The sequence below is a fragment of the Adiantum capillus-veneris genome, chromosome 12 (genome assembly GCF_014529385.1).
Source record: "Adiantum capillus-veneris isolate H3 chromosome 12, ASM1452938v2, whole genome shotgun sequence".
Classification (NCBI taxonomy): domain Eukaryota; kingdom Viridiplantae; phylum Streptophyta; class Polypodiopsida; order Polypodiales; family Pteridaceae; genus Adiantum; species Adiantum capillus-veneris.
Window position 1 is genome coordinate 120381953 of NC_140942.1, and position 25199 is coordinate 120407151.

At 40.6% G+C, this 25199-nt stretch overlaps 1 protein-coding gene across 2 annotated transcripts in view; it reads right to left on the minus strand.

The window, feature by feature from the left end:
* Window positions 1-1054, minus strand: part of LOC147446425 (adenine phosphoribosyltransferase 3-like) — a 40300-nt gene extending 39246 nt beyond the window's left edge. The window contains exon 1 of one of the 2 annotated variants that reach the window (XM_086525650.1): window positions 489-1054. In XM_086525650.1, coding sequence (XP_086381776.1) covers window positions 489-747 — 259 coding nt within the window. In that variant the 5' untranslated portion in view covers window positions 748-1054. The remainder of the gene's footprint in view (window positions 1-488) is intronic. The other variant, XM_086525649.1, reaches the window with a different exon arrangement.
* Between the last annotated feature and the right edge of the window lie 24145 nt (window positions 1055-25199).

The window sequence follows — 25199 nt, forward strand, 5'->3', positions numbered from 1 at the left end:
TCAAGTAACAGCCTGCAATGATTGGCATCCCATATTTGAGTCCGTAAGGCCAACCTACAGAAACTTCCATGGTTAATAGCCACATGCATCAATGCAAGTATACATGTATACAGTAAATAGGTATGTGCATTAGTTAAGATGTAATTAGTTGTGCAAAGAGACAAACAAAGTGTTTCTGTTGGCCAAAAATCAACTTTGTAGCTGCTCACTAATCAATATTTATATAGAAATAGAAAAGAATTTTGGAAACGGAAAGAAAACGTGAGTTTAGTTAAATACAAAAGATGAAAGGTGCAAGTGTATGCAGAAAATTCTAAGAGGTGTGCATATCTATGACAATGTAAGCATAGGTCATCGGGACTATTAGAAGCAAAGAAAGAAAAGCTAAGTTTGTTGGGCAGGGCGAAACAAGGCTCCTTGACAGCAGGCCAAATGGTCTGCTTATGAGGTCAAGGTAACGCAAAGACATCATAATGAGAGTCACGTACCTGGCTTGGGAAAATCCGGCACGACTCGAATAGTCGAAGCAATCCTCTTCACACGGGGATCTCCTTCACAGCTTGCAGACATTTCCATCTGCTTCCTGCTTTCAAGGCAATCTGCCTTGCAAAGGAACCGGGACAGCACGGGTCGGCTGTGGTTAAATGACAAAAGTGGTATGCCACATGCAACGGGTAAGATGGGCCTGTGAACATGCTTGAAGGAGGGGGTGGTCATATCTGTGAGGCCAAATTTACAGAAGATCATAGCGCAGGATTCAGAAGAGAAGCCTCTTACAAGTCGTATCTCACAATTTAAGGAAGAAGATGGCGCAGACTTCAAAAGAGAACCCTTTTACAATCCTATTCCCTCTTGTTGTTTGTCCCTCAAAGGGTGCGTACATGAGGACGTCCTCAGTCCATCGGCCTCTACCCCTGCAGCTTCGGACCCTGCCGCCAAAGCTGTCGAACGCACAAAGACGCAAAAGCTTCTCTCTCACCATGGTCCCTGTGCTGTTGCCGCATCAGTCAACTGTGTCCTACCGTCACGCAAAAGCGACGGCTCATTTTCTACTCCATGTGCCGCGTGCGAAGTGACCCAGTGCGGAAAGATTTATCGAAAGTAGGTTTTAATAAGTGTTATAGTTGTATTGTTTTAATAAGTGTTATAGTTGTATTGTTTTAATATAAAATTGTATCGTTCACATACACATAATTACAAACTATGTCCAATCAGATTGAGAGATTAGTGCTCTGGTTGACCATGGGAGGTCGATACACTCTTGAAAAAAGTGTGTCGTTGAGGTAGACAACCAAATGAGCTGTGGAGACATGGGCAACGATCGATTGACAGGTGACTCCGTCGACAGAGCAATTGATTGCCCCAATGTGACACGAGTTCCAAGGGGGGTGTCAAATAGTCCTGAGGGGTACCTTGTGAAAGGGTTTGCTGTTCGGGAAAAATTAATTTCCCAGAAATACAAAATTCATTTCTTTTTTTTCTATTTTAGGGCGGAAATTTTCCTTTTACCCTTGCCCTCAAACGGCATTTTTGGCATGTGGAAGGCCATAGGGTTCATTGTGCAAGGTTGTTGCAACACCAAGGCCGTTGGATTATTTGGCTGGATGAGCGCCACATAGCAAGGGTCTTTGTAAAATAACTTTGTTGTCTCTTCAATTGTTTCCTTACACCCTCTTTGAGAGACAAGTGTCCCTAAGGGATTCAAAAGTTTTGTGAATAGAAAGTTAAAAATTTAATATAGAAAGCTATTCTCCACGGTAGCATTTACTTTGGCTGCATGCTTGAAAATGACTTTAGAGATCAAAACATTAAACAAAATATTCATAGGAGTTTGACTTTATAATGCAGTCTTCGAGAAAGTCTTTTTGTCTAAGCGGCAAGTTTCCTCCTTATACAAATACAAACTAGAAATACTATTAGAAATTTTCAAAATATTCGAACTATTTTCTAGTATATTTTATCGAGTTTTTTTTCCTTTACCATCCTTTGCAACCGGCTAATCTCGATTTTCAATCTGCTTAAGCCTAAGCTCAGACACACCTTTCTCAAACACTGAGGTATTGATAAACGATTCTCTCATTTGAGGTAAACGGTCTTGCAAAGAAGCCCGCAACGATGGCATGAAGCATGGACTGTCCTTGATCGAAAGGCATTAGGAACAATCCGGCTAAGCTTGGCGTCAACGGTGGCCTTCAACGTTTCAGAGATGAAGACCACGGAGGACTTGATGAAGTCACTTGACAGCCTCTACGAGAAACCATCGGCATCCAATAAAGTATTTCTCATGAAGCGCTTGTTCAATCTAAAAATAGTAGAGAATGGTTCATTTGTAGAACACCTAAACAACTTTAACACCGACATAAGTCAACTTCGATCATTGAAGGTCAATTTCAACGATGAAGTGAGAGCCCTCCTTATACTATCATTTATATCGGATAGTTGGGATAGCCTTTGTGATGGCTGTAAGTACCTCTGTCTCTGACACAAAGACTCTTAAGTTTGATGATGTTGTGGGTGTTCTTCTAAGCGAGAAAATACGGAGGAGAAGCACAGGTGAATCATCAAGTGATGCATTGTCAACGAAAAGAAGGGGAAGATCGAAGGAGAGGTTCAAAAACCAAAAGGGTCGTGATCACTTAAAGCGGAGCAAGTCACGTACAAAGTCAGTTCTAAACTGCCGCAAAAAGGGCCACATCAAGAAGGATTGCTAGTCCATAAAGAAGAAGGAGTCGGGGTCTCAAGACAACAAGCCAACATCGAAAGCCAATGTGGCAAGTAAAGTAGCTCAAGACACTCTAATTCTCTCATTAGACAATGTGTCTAATTCTTAGATAGTAGATTTTAGAGCTTCATTTCATGCGACACCATACAAGCAACATTTCCAAGATTACACCAAATGTAATTTTGGGTATGTATACTTGGGAGATGATGAAGCTTGTGAAATTTTCGGCAAATGTATACTAATGGAAATGAACGGAAGCTTAAAGATGTTAGGCATGTTCCTTCTCTTCGCAGAAAATTGATCCCTACAGGACAATTCGACGATGAAGGCCACAACATTGCATTTGGAAACAAACGCTGGAAGAGCTCAAAGGGATCTTTGGTGGTTTCCAAAGGAGAAAAGGTTGGTACACTTTATTTGTGTATTGACAGCACGCAATCTTCAACTTGTGCAACAACTACAGAAGTCGATAGTGCGGTGTGGCACTACCGGCTTAGGCATATGAGTGGCAAAGGAATACAAATCCTTTAATCAAAGAAGCTTCTACCAGGTTTGAAAGAAGTGGACTTAGAGTTCTCTGAAGATTGTGTTTACGGTAAACAAAAGAGAGTAAAATTTCAAAAATCAAGAAATAAAAGAAAAAATAAAAAACTTGAATTGGTTCATTCTGATGTTTGGAGTCGTGCAAGTGCAGCATTACTTTGTGGCTCATTGTACTATGTAACATTTATAGACAATACGACTAAAAAAACATGGGTTTACGTAATGAAGAACAAGTCCAATGTGTTTTCCATATTTCAAAGGTGGAAAGCCTTTGTGGAGAATGAAACACGTACCAAGCTTAAATGCTTCAGATCCGACAATGGAAGCGAATATTGCAGCCAAGATTTTGAAAGCTTTTGTGCTAGCAATGGCATTCGGAAGCAAAGAACAACCCCAAGGACACCTCAACAAAATGGAATTTTGGAAAGGATGAACAAAAAAATCATGGGGCGAGCACAAAGCATGCGGTTTCATGCAGGCCTACCGCTTCAGTTTTGGGCGAAAGCACTAAGTACGTTTGTGTACTTAATCAACCAGTCACCCTCAATGGCATTGGATGGGGTAGTTCAAGAGGAGGCATGGATAGGTAAACCGATGAATTATGCATTTCTCAAAGTGTTTGGGTGTGAGGCTTTCATGCACATAGATAGAAGCCTATGGTCAAAGCTAAATACAAAGTGTTTCTCCATTGGCTATGGAGAAGCTGACTTTGGGTATCGCCTATGGAATCCTCACGATGGTAAAATCTTTAGAAGTAAAGATATAATTTTCAACGAAAAAAATATGTAACATTTAATGGCATAAAAAATTGTGTGTAGCGGAAATTAGCATGAACATAGTGGGCATTTTCATTAGAATAGATTCCTAATGAAAATTACAAGAGTGCTTGAGATTGCAGAGAGCAACAAAAAGCATAACACCTAGTTAGGATAGCATGAACAATACTTTCAAAAGAGAGAGAAATTAAGCTATTGACAACAGTTGAGGACCGGATTTACATGGAGCCGGTCCCCCCTCCAAAAGGCTTTGTATTATGGTTTCTCCCATCAAGAGAGACATTGTACAATACAATTCTTTGTGTTCCTTCAAAACTAGCTAGTGCAATGAAAATGAAAGATTCATGCACTAAGCAAAACACTTATCAAACACAACATCAATTCTCTCCAGTCTCAGACCCAAGACCTCACACACCTTCGAAGATGGTGAGAGCTAGCGAGGTATGAGAGTAGATTGAGAGGAAGAAGGAGTATTCTTACGAGAAAGATGTACATCTCCTCACATAATCACTCATATTAGCATAGCTTAGCTTAGTAATTAGCATGATAGAGGAGATGAGCATGCATTGAAGCTTCACTCTTGGTTGGATTTGCATCACAAAGCCAAGAGTTGTTGGTGTAGGCCTCCCTTCTCACAAGCTTGGAGTAGATGATAAGCTTTCCATTAAAGCTTGAGAAGGAGAGAGAGTCTTCTTTTCTTCACACATGAGATGGTGTGAGTGTGTGTGTGATAATGCCTTGCAAAAATCAGCCCCCTCTCTCTCTTGGTCGACCCCTCTTGCTATTTGCTCATGCTCCACTCTCATTGGACCTCCCTAGGGGTAGCCAATGATACTTAAGCAGTATAAGTGATAGCCTTCTGACATGTGTCTCCCTTTCCCCTTTTGTGAGAGATTTATGTAATTAATAAATGCACTAAACTCTCATTGGACCCCTTTGCCTCTTGGCCAATAGAAATCAGGCAAGCCATTGTGCTGCTGAATGCTCATTGGACCCCTTGGGAGACTGTCAAATAGTCTTCTAGAGAGCTTAATTCTCATTGGTTCTGTTATTAAGTGTTTTTAAATTAATTAAACTAGGTTTACTCTAGCCTAATTCTCATTGGTCCACCTCCAAGGCCATCCAATAGAAATTGGGTACACCTTGTGGGTATCTGGGCTAGGGAGTTGACATGTGTCCCTCATTCCCTTTGTGTAAAGGGAGCTTGTGTGTGTGTGTGTGAGAGAGAGGGAGAGTTTCTCTCTCATCCCCTACTCCTAAGGCTCGCCCCCTCCTATGTAGGGATTGTTGATAAAGACTTTTCGGGACACACACAAAGCATCCAATTCCCCCATGCTTGACCTTTGGACACAACCTTTGAATTTTGGAACCTTAGCATTTTGGAAGTCTTAATGGGCTGAACCTTAGGTTCTTTTAAGCCCATTGTTGCACATGGCTCTTTTGCAGATGGCCCCCCCTTTGGATCCCTATTTTCCCTCCTTTGGATCCCTACTGTGGCCGGTCTGCTAGCTTAACCAATATTCTAGCTTTTTCTCCCCTGGCACTTCCCCATATTAAATGATCAGTTTAACATGAGAAAATCATTTAGGAGAATTAGATATTGATTATTATGACAAAATATGTACAAAGATTACTTGGAAAGAAAACAAACAAAAGATACAGGTGATGAGTACATGGAGATTGAGGATGGTGAAGCCTCAAGGAGTGCAAATGGTGACAACGTGCAACAACATCAACCAAATGAGGAGCCTCAACCTATGCCCCGAAGATCTACGAGACCACGTAGACCTCCAGAAAGGTTTGTTCCTTCCTTCATGAACCATCTCTTGATCTCAGATTCTGGAGAGCTGAAATCATATGAAGAAGCTATGCAACACGAATCTAAAGAAGAATGGATGAAGAGCATGAAAGTGGACATGGACTCATTACATCGCAACCAAACATGAGAGTTGGTTGAGTTGCCTAAAGGTAAGCATACATTGCAAAACAAATGGGTGTACAAGTTAAAGAAAGAAGAAGGTGGGAAGAAAAGGTACAAGTCCAGGCTTGTGGTAAAAGGTTTTTCTCAAAAGAAAGGTATTGACTTCAATGAAATGGTTTCTTCTATTGTAAAAATTAACCTAATTAAGATTTTTTAAAGCCTTGTGGCTGCTCATGACTTAAAACTTGAGCAAATGGATGTAAATACGTCATTCCCTCATGGTGACTTGGAGGAGGAAATTTACATGCTTCAACCAAACAGATATGAAGTAAAGGGTAAGGAGAAAATGGTTTGTAGATTAAAGAAGAGCTTGTATGGTCTAAAGCAAGCATCAAGACAGTGGTACTTTAAGTTCGATCGATGGATGCTAAATCATGGATTCAGAAGATGCAACTCAGATCATTGCATCTGCACAAAGAATTTGGGAGATGGGAAATTCATCATCCTAATGTTATATGTTGATGACATGTTGATTGCAAGTGCTAACATGCAGGATATCAAAGACCTAAAAGGGGAGTTGTCTAAATCTTTTTCAATGAAAGATTTAGGTGCTGCAAAAAGCGGATACTTGGTATGAGGATATCAAGGGATAAGATGAAAAAGATAGTAAAGCTATCTCAAGAGGATACATCAGGAAGGTACTAGAAAGGTTTGCAATGCAAGATGCAAAATCGATTTCTACACCTTTGGCTAGTCACTTTAAACTAACCAAGGATATGTGTCCAAAGACACAAGAGGAGATAGTCTATATGTCTAAAGTTCCATATGCTACAATGGTAGGTTCTCTAACGTATGCTATGGTCTGACAAGGCCATATATTGCACATGCAGTGGGAGTTGTGAGTAGCTTAATGGATAATCTAGGTAAAGAGCATTGGCAACCTGTGAAGAGGATACTTAGGTATCTAAAGGGGACAACCACAAAAGCTTTGTATTTTGGAGGCACTGATATTTTCTTGCAAGGGTATGCTGATGCAGATATGGCAGGTGACAAAGATACTCGAAGGAGCACTACTGGCTATGCCTTCACGATTGGAGGCACAATAGTAAGTTGGGATTCAACGGTGAAGAAAGTGGTCTCACTTTCTACCAAGGAAGCATAATATGTAGCAATGACGGAGACAAGCAAAGAAATTATGTGTTTTCACAGATTCTTGGAGGAGCTTGGATACAAGCAAGAAAATTGTGCCTTGTACAATGACAGTCAAAGCGCCATTCATCTGTGTAAGAAAAAGCACTCGTTGGAAAACCAAAAATTCACGCCCAAGTTTGTTGGGATATTCCCTTTTTGCCGAAATATTATGGCAGGACAGCGATCGAAAAGTGGTCAAAAAACGATCGATAGATCGGCCGGATGGCTGGATGGATGGTGGATGGTAGTCAATGCCGGTGGTTGGAAGTCAATGGTTGGTGGCTGCTTTCAAGGCAGACTTGTCTTCTCAAGGGAGGCCACACATGGACACATTGGAGAGTCCAACTTGGACTTGTTTACACAAGGGCGGCTACACACGGCTGTCTCTCATGAGAGAGGGCAACCTTTTTGGCCTATAAAAGGAGGCCTTTTCTACACACAAAACGTATTATGGTGCATTGTTAAGTTGATGCAACAAGGTGTGTGTGAGGTGGTGAGAGTGAAGCAAGGCAGGAGATCTATTAAGGGTATAATCTCTTTGTAACCTACTTCTTATTTGAAGTACTAAAGCCATTGAGTGGTTGCTTTCCCGTGGATGTAGCCCACATTGGGTGAACCACGTATATCGTGTGCTCTCTCTCTCTCTCTCTAATCTCTTGTGTGTGAAAATTATCTCTCTCCATTAAGTAAACTACTATAATATCTACTTAGCTACGCCCTATTTCCTAACAGGATTGTCGTTACAACAAGGCTATTATTGGACTTAGTCAATTCCATTTCTATTAAAAACATGGTTGACCATTCAAGTAGCATTGCATGTGCACATACAGTATGTTTGCACATCAGTTCAAACAAGCATGGCTTGCAGCCAGACTCTTAACCCATTAAGTTGTTCCTCAATTGATGCAAGAATTGATACGCAATTATTGCAACATCTCTACATAAGCAAGCACGGATTGAATTTGTAACAACAAGGCCATGCATGGTTTAAAAAGAATAATCTGTAGTAGCTGGCAGGAACATTTTTTGGCTATGACCATATCGGTTCCATCCTACTTATTCTATTTTTTGGACAAACTTATGTGAGCAAGGATTCCATTTTAATTGCTGAGGGCACAAGAAAGGCTTGTGTCAATTAGCTGGCAATTATTGCAACATCTCTACATAAGCAAGCACGGATTGAATTTGTAACAACAAGGCCATGCATGGTTTAAAAAGAATAATCTGTAGTAGCTGGTAGGAACATTTTTTGGCTATGACCATATCGGTTCCATCCTACTTATTCTATTTTTTGGACAAACTTATGTGAGCAAGGATTCCATTTTAATTGCTGAGGGCACAAGAAAGGCTTGTGTCAATTACCATAAGCACAAAATTTTTTTACAAATACATTGGTAGAAAAAAACAAAGATTGGTTTCAAGACCATAATTAAGCATTACGCAAGGCCTGTTGTTAGGCTTTCTCCCTGGTACAAAGAGGTTCGGCATGGCCGGCTCTTTGCAGCCTAAGAAGATGGCAGAGAGCACGGCTCCCTATATTTATGCATTGGGGACACGCTTATTCCAAAGCAATTAAGCTTGCTAGAGTGCATGCAAAATACGTACACAAAGTATATTTGAAAGCACATTCATGCCACAGGATGCTCCAACTTGTGATGCTAGGGGTGGTGGTTACAAATTTGGTAAGTATCTTAATTCTAAGTTTCAATTTTGAACTTATTTCATTTTGCAAGATTCTGCAATGCCAATTTGACAAGCAGATGTTGCTTTGACGAAGTAGAGTTTGGCATTTAGACACATACATTTAGTGTAGATGCATTTGAAACATGCCTTGTACAAGTGGCTAAACAAAATTAGGACTCTAAAGACTCAACTAGCAAGCACAATTTTTGTAGATTCCTAGGTACATAATCAATTGATGCATTAAATGTGAGGGTAACTGATGCAACTGACATAGTGATGCGCGAAAAATAACACCAATGCGAACTCTAAACATTAAATGTGCATTGATGTGACACATACATTTAGTGTAGATGCATTTGAAACATGCCTGTACAAGAGGCTAAACAAAATTAGGACTCTAAAGACTCAACTAGCAAGCACAATTTTTATAGATTCCTAGGTACATAATCAATTGATGCATTAAATGTGAGGGTAACTGAAGCAGCTGACATAGTGATGCGTGAAAAATAACACCAATGCGAACTTTATTACCAAGTCATGCTATGGGCCTTAACCCATATCTTTTGATCCCTTTTCATAACACCTTTTGCATTAGCAATCATATGCGTGCTAGTCTTTGACACATACATAACCCCTCCCTTCAATCATATAGCCCCCAAGCTCCACACAGCAACTAGGATCAACCAAATGTGAAACCCTACCATAGTAAACAGTGAGGAACTCAAGTTTTGAAAATTAACTCCCTTTTCAAGAGCCTTGTGAGAAACTTACTTGTATTCAAAGGCAACTATTGACAAGTAAATTTGGCCTATGTGACTACTACCGAAAAAAAAACTCTAAATATTGATGACTAATGAACATTTATCTAACCCTAATACCTCTCATTGGCATCTTCACATGTATTCAATAAGATTCATATTCTTTTAGTGCTTTATCAGTGAAAGGATATGTTTGCAGGTGTCTATCATCCTTTCACTTTCTAAATTGGTATAAACAGTCATAAAATTCTCCCTTGTGTAATAGTTTCGAGTTTTTCATATATATACAGTTATATCACTCTAGACATTAAGTGGCACTGCTATTCTTTTTACGTAATTTACTTGGCATAAATTGATTTATTGTAGGCACGATGACACATTGTTTTTATCACATAGAAGATTATTAGCACAAAATTGACACATTTTTTATTTGTTAACTATACTTTGATGCGAATTTGATACTGGCAACCCTCCCCTACTTGTATCTCTCTCCACGCACACAGTGCTATAACATCAGCTCAATTGATTTTGGGATGATCGTCAGCATTTGGTACATACTTCAACATTCCAATCTACTCCAATTTGGTACGAGGTAAATGTTTTGTAATTTTTATGTCTCGTCTAGTCCATTGGTCACATGCACACAGATTCACCAATTTAGGCAGTGTGTAAATGCTCAGCATGGTGTAGATTCTCCGATTTAGGCAACACAGTTGTACGTATAGATCCATTCATTTTGGTGGCATACCAACACAATATAGATTCACTATTTCAAATCACACCACATGTAGATCCACCGACTTAGGCATCACTAATGCAAATTCGTTGATTTAGGTAGCACATCTCATTGGTGTAGATTCGTCGATTGGGCAACACTGATCACAAAATCATGCTGCAATGGTGGCTGGCCACCACTGTAACTAGTAGGATTTTGTTAACCCATGTATATAATGACAGTGCTATGTATTTGGATTTGTATTTTGGATTTGGAATTGAATTTTGAAATTGGTATATGATGATTTCGTGTCACGACAATATTTATGGAATTGTAATTGACATTGATGAGAATTGACTTATTGAACGATGAGTGTGACCAATGATATCCTAATTTATCAGGGTATGGCATATAATGCTTATTCTAGTGGTATGGAACACTAGAATATGTAATATGTGGATGAAGGCATGCATAAGCAATGTTGTTTAGTTTCATTAATTTTTTCTTTTACTATGTGCTTATCACACAGATATTTAATCATTGTTTTTGACAAGTATGGTTTGCAAATTTTTATATTTGCAAAACTGAAGATAGTTGCTTTCCAATGGAGAGGTATGTAATGGTAATTGATAATCATCTATTTATTGCAGCTGATAGGTGGAAAAAGAGTTAGCAGCTAATGGATTATGCAAAAGGATATTACAATTTATGTATATTTGATTTTTTAAGTGCTCCTTATGAGCTTTACGTGAAAGAGGAAAATGCTCACTCTTACACGGGGGGAGATTGCACCCAGTGCTTGTGTCTTTGTTCTATGCTCTCCTCTCTTCTCTCTCGCGGTGTCGGTGTAGCACTCCACTTTAGCAGGTGCACCTGCCCGCGCTCTTCTACTTTCACTCTCTCATTGTTTCTCTCTATTCGTGTATAGCTCGATTACGTACTTGTGGATTCGCTAGTTATGGAGATTTGTCAGTTTTAGGGCTTGGAGTATGTTGTTTTTGGTATTTTGCAGGGACGTTGCGCATCCGTTTGTAGAAAATCCTTGTTTGTGAGAGAACCTAAAACTCACGGTTGATGAGTACACCAAAAACTTGAGATATCATGAGAGTGATGTAGTTCGGTCTTGAGGGGGGGATTGTTAGGTTTCAAGCCCTAGTTGGTTATTATCTACCCGTGGGAAACCCCCTGTTGAAGAATGCAGGCAACCTTAGTTAAAAGTTGAGTTTGCATTGAAAGAAACTGTATATGTAGCAATACTTTTAATCAAATAGAATATGGCGTTTTATTGTGGTGTCACTCTCTCTCTCTCTCATTCTTCATTTCTTCACCTGCACGTCCTAAAGCACCATGGCTCCTAACAAGCTTCACCCACCATAGCTTCGATCTTAACAACATACTTGGCCTCATTGTTAGAATGAACATTTGGAAGGGTGATACCCTTCTTGACTATTACCTCCTTTTGTGGGTTCAAAATGATGATTTCCCTTGCTGCTTTGCCATGTTGGTGTTGGTAAGCCCCGTCAAAGCACAAAGTATGGGCATTGTCAATCTCCTTCTCTTTGAACTATTTTGAGCCTTCCTCTCTTTGTTGTTGGGATCCTTTCCTTTTTCTCACTTTGTAGGTGAAAATGTCTGCAAGATAGGTGAAGATATGATCGAAACTTTCTTACAACAAACAAGATTGCAAATACCATTTTCTCCATGTCAATGTATCCCTTTTTTTTGGGAGACATCAATTTGCTTGCAAAATAGACTGGAATGAGGTGGTAGGTCATGAATGCTACACCATGTGTGATGGGTATTTGAAACATTTTCAAATTAGAATAGTAGCAGAAGACCACTAAAAACCACGTTCATTACACCTTGAGGATGTTTTGCATTTACAGTAATGCCATTTGGGCTCACCAATGCTCCTAGCACTTTCATGAGATTCACGATCTTTGTATTGTAGCCATTCTTTGGAAAATCCACTAGAGTCTTCATGGATGACTTTTGTATTTATAGTTGTAGATTCCTTTCTTGCCAAAAGATTGAAGAGGGACTTCAGAGGCTCCATCAATTTGGGGGACAACGCAACCCAAAGAAGTGTCACATTGGTGAATCTCAAGTGGTTTCTTCACAAGGCATTCAAGTGGATCCCTCTAAAGTAGAGGCCCTTTTGTCATTATCTCCACAAAAAAAAAACCAAGGAACTGATGTCCTTCAACCACAAAGTGAGGTACATGTCTCACTTCATTCATCTTCTAGCAGAATCCATTGCTCTCTTGCATAGATTGGTAAATCAATCTACATTTGAATGGAGTGAGGAACATTAAAAATTCTTTGAGGAAGTGAAGGGCATTGTTAGCTCTCTTCCAACCATAATTCCACCAGATCCAAAGGGCACCTACTATGTCACTCCAAGTGTAGGTTTGGAAGAAATTGGTGTTTTTTTAATGCAAAAGAAACCATAAAAAATTTCATCTCAGAAAGGGAGAGGGAAGTGGTCTCTTTTTGTTGCGGAATTGAGGGGTTTGTAATCCACACAAACCCTTCTCTTACCCTTCTTCTTGGGAGTGACTATGCTTGGTGATACCCAGTTGGAGTTGGATACTAGATAGATGAAGCGAGCCTTCAAGAGTTGATTCACTTCTTGTAAGAGAGCCTTTTGTTGCATAGATCCTAGCCGCCTTAACTTTTGAGCCATGGGTTTGGTCCCTGGCTTCAATTCAATCCGATGCTCTATAACATTCACACCTTTTATTTGTGAGTAGTTAGTGATAAACAAATTGGAAATACCTCTTTACAATATTGATGTAGGACTTCTTCTCCTCAAAAGTGAGATCTTCTTCAACCATCTTCTCAAAGCCTTCTTTAAGCTAGTGGTCTCCTTCATCCCTTTGTGTGTGATTTTCTTTTGGTTTTTTTTCTATGGAAACATCTTGGGTGTTAGTGTTAAAGACAATTACTTTTACCTCCAAATAAGGCTCCTTTTCATTGGTTGATGCACTAGTTGACACTTCCTCATCACTTGAGTAATGACTCTCTTCACTTTCTACATCTATCGTAGTTTTGTCGTTGATATCTAGTTGCTTTTCTTCTCGCCAATCATACATTACCAACTGACCCTTATTAAGGATCAATCAACCACCTCCCCATTTTTGATTTGCATTCACAACAATAAGCCAAGGCCTCCCTAGGATAATGGGATAGCCCTCCCCCTTAGCTAGCATGACATACATATCTACCCATGTATATATGTTACATAAACTTTGTAATTTCAAGCCCTAATCTATACATAACCTTCTCCTTGATCACACACATTTGGGCTCCACCATCAGCATATACATTAGACACCTATTTGCCTCTTATGTAAGCATCCACAATGGGTTCCACGTCTTTTTGTAGCTTTGAGGACACAACCTTAATGGAAACATTTCCTTTCTTCTTTGAAATTCTTGTACTTACCAATTTTGGCCACTACCTTCTTACATTGGCTGATAGACGTAGAAGTTGTGGGAACAAAATGTTGGGCTTTTGGGTTTGCAGATCCTCCAAGATGTTGTAGGTCTCTAGCACCTTTCCCCCCTAATGGGAAGTTGTTAATACCAATTTCCCTTCACTTTGATCTTTTCTTTTTGCTACTCTCAGCTATTTCTGTCTTAGACTTCTTCTTCTTGTCCCTCCTAGCTGAATTTGTCCCTTCACTTCTCATGTATTCATCCTTATCATGTGCTCTTGTGTGTTTTTCTACTGGCACAACATCAAAGTTTAGAGTATTCTTATCCATTACCTCCTCTAGCTTGATGATGTTGACTCCTCTTTCTTCTTCCTCATGTGGGATTGAGGGTATGTTTGCTGGTGGTCGATAAATACAAAACGATGCTTTCAATGCAAATATGCAGTTTGTGGACTTGTTTTCACCTTCTCGCACAAGAAAAACACATTAGATATCTACACTCCTCTTCTCTTAAGTACAAGCCAAAGACCATATGCACAAGACTTGCCTCTCCAACAAAGAAATCACTTGCAACAAACTAGAATGCTTTGCATAGAGAGCTCATCTCCATCTATGCAATGCCACAACAAATACAACCACTATGAGAGTGAGCCACATGCATATGTGATGAAACAAAAGAGATTTGGAGCAATAATATTCCTTAAACTAGTTGAGTGAGTGTGAAGAGACAAACCAATGGAGAATTGATAATAAACACTTACTTGATTTCCATGCAAATTGAAGGGGAGAAAAGACCTTGACAAACCATCATGAATTGCAATTCTTGATTGTCGAAGAAAAATAAAGGCTCATTAATGATAAGAATTAGAGAAATCATGATGTCTTTAGGTATTATTGAAGTGTTACAACATATATTGGATTGATTAAGAGATTGTAGAATAGAGAGAAGGGAGATAGAATGGCACTTCCTCCAAAGAGGAGGGCTAGGGTGGAGGGATTGAGATGTGAGTGAGAGAGAGTTGGGGTTTTCTCTACTATTGGTAAAGAAAAAAATAGAAAATGGGGTTGGGATAGGTGTATGTGTATTTGAGTCTTTCCAAAAGGAGCTATTTATAGTTGTGCTAGAGTCGGATTATATTACACTTAATTAGGATGAGTGACTAGCCCTTATTAAGTGTCATTTGACCACTTATTGAATCATGGAAATGAAATGGATTATTTACTAATGAAAAAATAGCATTTTAGGCCGTGAAGTCTCCATAGGGGTGCATAATGTATGTGGGCCCCACCATGCTACCCTACGTGTGGCTCTTGCAGGGTGACTCCAACTTATTTGAGACCATCTCTAAAGTAGATTTGTAATGGAATTAGCCTTTTAACTTGAGTTGGAGCCGAAAGTGAATAACATATTGAGCATTCTTTTGAGTATAGATTAATAGTGAGAAAGAAAGTACTTGGATGGAGAAAGCAACACTAACACATTACTTCATTAACATGGAATGATCAATACTTGTAAAAGAGAGTGAGAGTAGAGAAATTGACACCAATAGAGGACCGGATTAGTTGGAGCCGGTCCCCCCTCCAATAGGCATTTCCATTATAGATTCTTCCATGACGGAAGACTTGTTTACAATACAACTGTTTGTGTTCCTTGAGACCTTCTGGAGAGGAAGATGGTAAGCTTCATTCACCAAGTATAACAACAATAAACATGATTAGCATGAACTTGGAAAATGCCCAGCCTCAATCACAAGACCTCAAACACCATGAAAGGTGAGGAGAGCTGGCAGGGAGTGAGGAAGAAGAGAGAAGTAGAAGCAACTCTACGAGAAAGCAATAACCCCTTGCACATAATCACTCATAGCTCTTGTAGCATAGCTTAGCATAGTGTTAATGGAGATTAGAGAGATTGATAAGCACGCATAAGTATTCTCTTGTGTGGATTTGCATCCATAGCCAAGAGCTTGTGGTAGTAGGCACTCAACTTCTCAAGCTTGGAGAAGGAGATGGAATCATTGCTTCACAAGAGTGTGTGAAGGGAAGAATGAGAGTGAGAGAGCTCGTGGGATGCTCAAATGAGAGAGAGAGAGAGAGAGAGAGAGAGAGAGAGAGAGAGAGCTAGCTAGGTTGACCCTCTTCCCTAGGCTTTCCTTGAAGCTTATTGGGCCATGTAGCCCTCTAGCGAATGAGAGCTTGGCTCCCTTTGGGGCAAGATGTGTAGTCTCTTGACAAGTGTCCTTCTTTCCCTCTTGTGAGGTTAAGCTAGCACCCCCCTTGTTTAAGCACAACCCTTGCTTAAGCAAGATGCCCCCTTGCCTGCTTGAGCAATGTGCCTCTATACTTGACATGTGGCCCCTTTCCTTTCATAAGAGTATGGATCCTTGGTGAGGTGCTCACATACTATCCACCTCCCTCCTTTGTAGAGCTCACCCCCTCATTAGTAGCAAGTACTTTGAACTTGGTAAGCAAGCAGGCCCCTTGCTTAAGCACAGCCCTAGCTTAAGCAAGTTGCCCCCTTGCCTGCTTGGACCTTAGTGACTAAAGAATAAAAATATAAAGACTATGTCTTAAGGCTTTTAACACTTACCTTTGGAGGCTTTAATGAAGACAACCGTAAGGTCTTTTGCTCCATTGGTTAACCTTGCTCTTTGATAGACCTTTTCTCATTTGGGCCCCTTTTCCATTGGCCCCGTGCTGAAATAGATCTATAAGCACATCTATATCTTAACCCCGTGCTGAAATAGATCTATAAGCACATCTATATCTTAACCCTTATTCCCGTTTATTCTCCCACATCAAGTGATCAGTTTAATATAAGAAAATCATTTGGGTTGGTCAAATATTAGATTTTATGACATTACCTCGCTCTTGAAATCATAATCGTCCTCGACTATAAGGTAGAAGAAATAAAGTCGTAGTCATTAGTCAATTTTACTTAGCGGGTAGAGGATCCCTTTTTACCCTATGACATCTTTCCAAGATGGATGACTAATACATTTGGTGCTTCGGAGACATGGCTGCCGCAAGCATGTCTGCTCTTTAGTCCATTTCATTCTCCCAAAGTAGAGTGACAAATTCTACTTGGTGTTTGGAGAGACAACATGATTCTAAGCATGCATACTATTTAAATTTGTGCACAAAAAAATGAGAATTAGTCTTATAAGACAAAAACATGAGTCATTTAAAGGAAATTTGTACATTTGCTTACTCTAATGTAGCATTGCAAGCATTGACAAGGTTCATACTATCCTTAAGTTGTATTCCTTGCATCCATCTAACAAAGGATAATTTTTGAATTTAATAAGATACCGTCGGATAATCTTACCATGTCTTAGTACCTTGTCTTCATGCTGAAGGATAGCTTCGGGTTGTAGCACCTCTTCTTGGTCTTCAACTTCGAGAGGGTCTTCAATAATTGGTTCACTTGGTGGCTTTCCTTTGTAGGGCTTAAGTAGGCTTACATGAAAGGCATTGTGTATGAGCCAATGGTTGGGCAACTTGAGTTGATAATTCATCTCATTGATGGGCTTCAAGATTTGGAAAGGACCATAGTATCTTTTTGCTAGTTTAGCATAATACTTTTGATGGCCCGTAGGATTTTTGCCCGTCCTTTGCCTTAATTGAGCCTTAGGAAACTTGAGTAAGACCCAATCATTTTCTTTGAACGTTAAGGTCCTTCTGTGCTTATCAGCAGCAGCTTTTTGCCTTTGTTGAGAGGGGGATATAGCCTCCTTAATCTTTTGAAAAGATTCTTGTAGGTCACACCTATACTCATCGGCTTCGAAGATCTTCCCATGTACTTTGAGTAGCAAGGGACTTTAGGTCTTCCCTCAATGATCTCAAAAGGTGCCTTTCTCATAGAAGTATGTACAATATTATTGTAAGCATACCCTATAAGTGGTAAGTACTTTTCCCATTGTGAGCGTTGATCTACTTCTGTAACATAAGTCTTTAGTAGATCGAGTATTGTAAGATTGGCTATCTCACTTTGGCCATCCGTTTGTGGGTGATAGGCCGAAGAGAAGTTCAATCTTGTTCCTAGATTTTCAAAGAGACCTTTCCAAAAATTACTGGTCATTTTAGGATCTCTCATGATGGATGTGGGTAATCCATGGTGCTTGAAAATCTGAGATATGAAGAGAGTTGCCATTTGATGTTGCCTTAATAGTCTTTTTGATAGGAATAAAGTGTGCTTGTTTGCTAAACCTGTCGACTATTGTTCATATTCCTGTATTCCCATGGATAGACTTGGATGAAATCCATGGATATACTCTCCCGTGGTGAATTTGGGATAGGTACTGGCTAGAGTAATCCAGGTTGCTTCCCTCTATTATATTTGGTCTTTTGGCATACTACACATTTTGAAACATACTCTTGTATGTCCACTTTCATGCTAGGCCAATAGAAGTATGTCTCTACTCCTCGGAGAGTAGGTTGAATACCTCTATGACCCGCATATGGAGGAGCATGGGATTCATACATAATTTTGTCACGAAGGGAATGTGTAACACATAGCCTATTGCCATGGAGAAGATAACCATTGTGCAAGGTGAATGGTTCCTCTTTCTTCCCCAAAGCAAGGGCTGATATTATGTCTTTAAAATCAGGGTCAGTGGCATACTTATCTATCATAGAAGATAGATCATTGTGAGTAGCAATAGACACTGCATTAACTTTTGGTCGTCGTGAAAGTGCATCAGCCACTTGATTGTGCTTACCAGCAATGTGAGAAATATGAAATTTAAATTGCGAAAGAAAATTTGCCCACCTCATTTGTTTGTCGGAGATATTGGTTTGCGTCATGAAATACTTGAGACCTTTGGTGGTCGGTTTGCAGAATAAATGGAGTCCCCAACATGTAGTGCTTCCATGTGTCTAGGGAATGTAGAACAGCTAAACGCTCTTTCTCATAAATGCCCAAGACTCGTTCATCAGTATTGAGTCATCGGCTCTCATATGCTATGGCATGCCCTTCTTGAAGCAAAATTGCTCCAAGGCAATCACCACAAGCATCACATTGGACCTCAAATCGTTTTGAGAGACCCGGAAGCATGAGGACTGGTTGGGAGGTAATCTTCTCCTTGAGCTTATCAAAAGCATTTTTCTCTTTAGCAGTCAATACATACTTAACGTTCTTCTTAGTTAAGTCATGTAGTGGTCCTGCTATTTGAGATAACTTTGCTATGAAATGTCTATAGTATGCACACATACCAATAAAGCTTCTTAGCTCATGTAGATTCTTTGGGTTAGGCCATGCTTTTATTACCTCTAACTTTGATGGATCCATACGGATACCATCTTGAGAGATAATATGACCTAGGTATTGAATCTCTTGAAGTAAAAATTTGCTTTTCTTTTGGTTGAGGAAAATCTTATTCTCCCTCAATGCTTGAAAAGCCACATGGAGATGCTGCTTATGTTCCTCCAAAGACTTGGATAGATGATGATATCATCAAAGAACACTGCAGTGAATTTGCGGCATGGTCGAAAAAATTTCTCAAGAGTAACAGAGGCTTGTTGTCCCTTGAAAGCTGCATCAGCCGTTACCATATCTCCCAATCCGAAAGCTTGAATGCCCAACTTGGTGGCCAACTCTGTTGATATGAAGTTGTGAGTAGAGCCAAGGTCAAACAAATGAATGCATCATGATCTCTTACCTTTCCCCAAGCATAGGAGAGTGGCGAGCCTTTGCAATGAGCATCCTCTTTTGGAGCTTTGATGGTGGAAGCCCTAGGAGTCTCACTGCGAGTATTCTTCTTGGGGCAAGAACGATAGCCATGTCCTTGCTCCCCACACTTGAAACACTTATGATCCTTGCGAAAAGATTCAAGCTCTTCACGAGAGAGTTTGTTTTTACCTTTGTAAACTCCTTTCTCCTTGGACCAATTGTTGTTGTTGTTGGAAGTGCGTTAGGGAGAATTTTGAGCATCGGTCTTCCCCTTTGCATCATTTTTGCCTTTGTCTTCCATGGGTTTGACATTATGTCCAGCCCCTTGATGGAAATTGATACGTGAAGCAACCATGGTGTGATGGATTACTTTGCTAATAGTACCAGGCCGTTGAGAGTTGATGTATTCGGCCATCTCTTCAGGTAATCCCGCACAAAATTGCTAACTTTGCTCGGCAAAGTCTATCTTTTGAAAGACAGTAGCCTCGAGATGTAAATCCCAAAACTTGTCTGCATACTTGTGGATAGACTCATGAGGGAGAAGCTTCAAGCTACGCCATTCAGTAAGCACTTTGTCCTTTGCAACGCTTGCAAGGAATTGATTCATGATGGAAACTTGTAGAGTTTTCCATGTCTTTGGGGCTTCACCGTTGCCACAAAGGCTAGCCCACCATTGACGAGCTGATTTTTGAAAGTTCATAGCTACATGGTGTAGCTTGGAGGACTCTGTAAAGCCCTCGTCTCAAAAAGCCACATCAAATTGCTGGATGAAGGCCAACACTTTGTCAGTAGCACCAAAGTTGCCATCATAAGTGAGAAAAGAGATACTCTTTCCTCCCTACTTGAACTTCTTTAACTTTTGGGACCGTCTCCATGCAGGGAATGATTTGCGATGTCCTACCCTCTTGTATTCTCTAGGAGAATATCCATAGCTTTCATTGGAAGAGGAGGAAGGTGAAGATGAAGGAGAAGAGGGTGACCTCTTCCTAGCCCTTTTCTTCCTTTGTTTCCTCTCTTCTCTTTCGGAATGATGAGGAGAAGGACTGTGTGTTGATCGTTTCCTCTTGCGAGTAGTACGCGATCGTCGAGACCGCCGTGTTCATGGAGCCACATCTTCAGAGGAACTTAAATTTTCGTTGCACTTGCAAAGAAGGGTTGCCCATAGCTTGCTGCAACCTAGTGACTAGATAATTCACAAACATGGGAGCATCATTATTAGCACCTTCATGTGCAAATCAAAGCTATCAATGTTCATTCTACTCTGTTGATTATTGTCAGCCATGTTAACAAAATTTATGTATGTACTTAGTGTATGATTTGGCAATTCAAAACCTTAGTTGCCACTCCTCTTAGCCTTTGAAAATCGGCTCTTAAGTATCTACACGCACGGCTCAAACTGGTTAATTATAGAAAGTAGAGGAGTAGGTCTAACATAGCAGAGTTGCCGAGGGCTAGCTCCTTTTGGACTTCTTATGGCTCAATAATGGTAAAGCCGTAGGCAAGTCTAAAAGGACTCCATTATTAAGTCCAAAGCTCCCGAGGTGTGCACCATACCCCAGATAGTGGGCTCAAGAAAACCGATAATAGATCCCAGTTCCACTTACCCGAATATAATTAACAACATCAGCCATTTATAGGATACTTAAGGACTGCTCTTCTTAAGCAAGAAAAGAGAAACCAAATGCTCTGATACCAATGTAATCATAATTAGCCTTTTAACTTGACTTGGAGCAGAAAGTGAATAACATATTGAGCATTTCCTTGAGCATTCTTTTGAGTATAGATTAATAGTGAAAAAGAAAGTACTTGGATGGAGAAAGCAACAGTAACACATTACTTCATTAACACGGCATGATCAATACTTGTAAAAGAGAGTGAGAGTTTAGGGAAATTGACACCAATAGAGGACCAGATTAGTTGGAGGGTTTCCAATTCAAGAGCAAAAAAAAATGAGCAAAGCCAATTTCTGAGCAAATATGAGCAACACCCTTGACAAAATGATGCAAGCGCAAGGTATACTGAAGAAATAATCATGTCATGCAAGATTCAACCACCCAAAATCTCAACACAAAAGGTTCATACAACTAAAATCACCACAAAGCAGCAGAGGCTTCAAAATCTCAAACCTTCTTACATGTTGAGTCTGTAACAAGTCACAATATAAAGTGCTTAATTATGGATGCATCCAGAACACCAAAAAAGGTTAGAGCTAACAAACTTCCACCAACAAGTCTATGAGGCCACTCAGGTACCTACCAAGGCTTGAAACAACTCCAACTTTGTGAGTGTAACATGATGCCCAAACTCATGGGCAACAAAGTTCAAACCAAGGACGCAAAAGAATACAAAGAAGATGTGTTTATAAGAAACAAATGTAGCATGTTTGTTGTACCACATTTGGAAATTCTCACACGACGTGCAACGAGGGAATTTTGCAAGGGTGACAACATAAGTAACTTCTTTCTCCAATGACCCAATTGTACTCACATGGAACACATGTGATGTGATGGGGACGAGTATTACCTCCTGCAGCAATGTCGCATCCATGCTTCTTTCCTATGCAATTCTACCTTGAAAATCTCTTGCTAGCTTTGATCTCCATCTAACAAACTTACTGTCCATGAACTTGGGGTGAACCACACTCGATACAGATCCATCAACTTTGACATTGTGGTTGCACTTTATGCTTGCATCAATGTCTTTAAGAACAAACCCATTGTACTCTAACATTACAACCTTGGATGGTTGCGTGTTAGTGCCCTCTACCACTACCCAAGTTCTAGGAAACCATGGCATCCATATTCTGACTATGAGTATTACTACTATTGCAGAACCATACAAAATTCTCAACCAAACCTCTTGGATTGGATCTCTTAGCGGGATAGTTCTGCCTACCCCAAAAGCACGATGCAGGGATTCCATGTCTCACAGTTGCTTCCATCTCATTAATGAACCTACCACAACGAAGATTTTCCTCCACAAGAACACCAAAGCATGTCATTTTCCTTCCAGACTCTGTATCCATAATTGCCCACACTGTTTGGGGCACAAGTATGTCAGGTCACATATGCTGCCAAGTGCAAGCTTCACGCTAACCACTCCTAAATACACTAACCTCTCTTGGGATTGTAGTATACTCAAGCATGTGGTTGTCCTCCTTCAATATTTCCCTAGTTTCCACTAGTATTGGTCTAGATCTTCGAACACTTTTCTCCCTCACGGGTTCTCTGTTCATTTCTAGACTTGGCATCTCATGCAAGAAATAGTGGTCCATGTTTATAAGCTTCTTTCCCAAGCCACCTACTACCCGCTGGCTCATAAACTTTGCAGCCAAATCTACCACAACTGGTGAAGTGCATGTGTGAGTTCATTTTAAGTACACATTGTACCTCGCACTTTGCAATGCAGGTAAAACCATATCTGCACATGTCGCTTCATACAAACCTATCCTATACTTTTTAAAGTCTAATGGACATGTTATTTTTTACTTGTAAGCCAAGTGGGTTTTCTTGCAAGCTGGTGACAATAGTCATTATTGAGGGAGCCATCTGGATGAGCAGCTAGCTTTCTTTAACTCTTTTTGGGCTTGCAAATTGCAACTTTAATGTACCTATTGTACATGCAGGTGCACCCACAGAGAGAGAGAGAGAGAGAGAGAGAGAGAGAGAGAGAGAGAGAGAGAGAGAGAGAGAGAGAGAGAGAGAGAGAGAGAGAGAGAGAGAGAGAGAGAGAGAGAGAGAGAGAGAGAGAGAGATGAATGTGTGTGTGTTTTTGTCTTCTTTGGGAGAGTGAGACATTGGGAGAGACTTGCTGAATCTTAAACGCGAGCATGGCTTGTACGAGCTCTCTTACTTTCTCGCTAGATTTTTCTATGAATGATGTAGATAAGTCATCCAACAATACTATTACTTTTTTTCTTATAGGGCACATGGATATCTCTATATCGACATGCACATTGTTTTTTCCCATAACGAAGGAAGGAGATTCTAAAGCCCAACATGCATGGTTTACCTTGTTATTTAATCTTCCACAATATTCTGACTAGCATGAACCAATGCTTTCTCTGTGTCAAAATTCTCTGCAGGGATGGCCGAGGTAGCTTCGAGGAGGACTGGGATTCCTCACATGATCACCATGGGAATGATGAGAGATGGAGTTTCCCCTAATTTCCTAGATTTTCTTTTGGAGCCGATCAGCCATAGCGTCAGTAAGAAAAGAATGAACTAAAGTTAAAACTACTAATTTATGGAGCCCAAACTGATGTCGTTTTGTGACAGCCCCGAAACTGACATCGTTTTTGACAGCGTTTCTAGCAAGCCGCTTTCCACCGGGTGGAGAAGAGAATGGCCGTGACAAGGGTGCAAGCAGTTTAGGCTTGAGCTACGCACGACATAATAATGGAGCTTAGGCTTGAGCTATGCCTGCACGGCAGGGTCGATGCTGCTTTTCACCAGCGCCATCATCATGCACATCACCAACAAAGGAGCTGGGATCAAAAGGAGAGTATACCTCACCCGTTCTGGAGCCGAGGGTCGAATACAGGCCGGAGCTGCAAGTTTTTGACTGCAGAGTCTAAGAGATCACACATAGTTATTTTCGCTGCCAAGTTATCCTGTACTGTAGATGCAGCGTGGGCTGTGTCCATATTAGCTCATGATGATGGGCCTAGCCCCACCCCCACTCCACTTTGTCTCTACCCTGTGAAACCTGTTGAAACTAGTCTGCGCCGGCGCGGACTGGTTCTAGCAGGTTCCAGCAGAAGAGAATGATCGTGACGAGGGTGTAGGAAGAACTTCAGGCTTGAGCTACGCACGACAGAAAATTGGAGATTAGGCTTGACCTATGCCTGCATGGCAGGGTCAATGCTGCTTTTCACCAGCGTCATCATCACGCGCATCACCAAGAAAGGAGCTGGGATACAAAAGGAGAGTATACCTACGTGTTCCGGAGCCGAGGGTCGAATACAGGCCGGAGCTGCGAGTTTTTGACTGTAGAGTCTGAGAGATCACACATAGTTATTTTTGCTGCCAAGTTACCTGCACTGCAGATGCAGCGTCGCCTAGCCCACCCCAGTCCACTTTGTCTCTACCCTGTGAAACCTGTTGAAACCAGTCCGCGCCGGCGCGGACTGGTTCTAGCAGGTTTCAGCATGCTATACAAATTCCAATACTATGACTCGCTCCTCATTTCATTATCTAGAATCTTGGTAGATCCCCTCTTGATCTTCCCCATGGTTGATGCCGACGATGACTAAAATCATCTATGCGCGAGCAGGACATGAACTCGAAACTTCACCGGCAACCTAGCGAACCATATCTCTGCGCTAACCATCCTAGCACCACGAAAATGCTGCCTACAATACAATTTCTTCAACATACAAATAAAACCCCCTCGCCTGATGCTTGCACACTTGCGCTGCTCAGCTGCACTCCTGGCCTCTCATACAGTACTATCACCCTCGCCACCATCTGGCAGTAAACACATTTTCCTTTTCAGCCGGGAATGGGTATCTTTTCAGATTCACGTTAAAAAAAATGTTTGAGACACTTACTCAGCTCATCTGCACACTATTCAAAGCAAAAATATTGTTTTTTTAAATTTTAAAATTAGCTCCAACAAGCTATACAAAGCCAGATAACCACCACATATGTCCTTGGTGAAAGTGGTCCAAACCATTCCGCACTAGCGCGGACGCCGCCACCGCCGACGGATCCGGGCAGTACTATGGTAGATTAAAAAAAAAAAAAATCGGCTCCTTGGTAAACTGGATCACTTTTGTATTA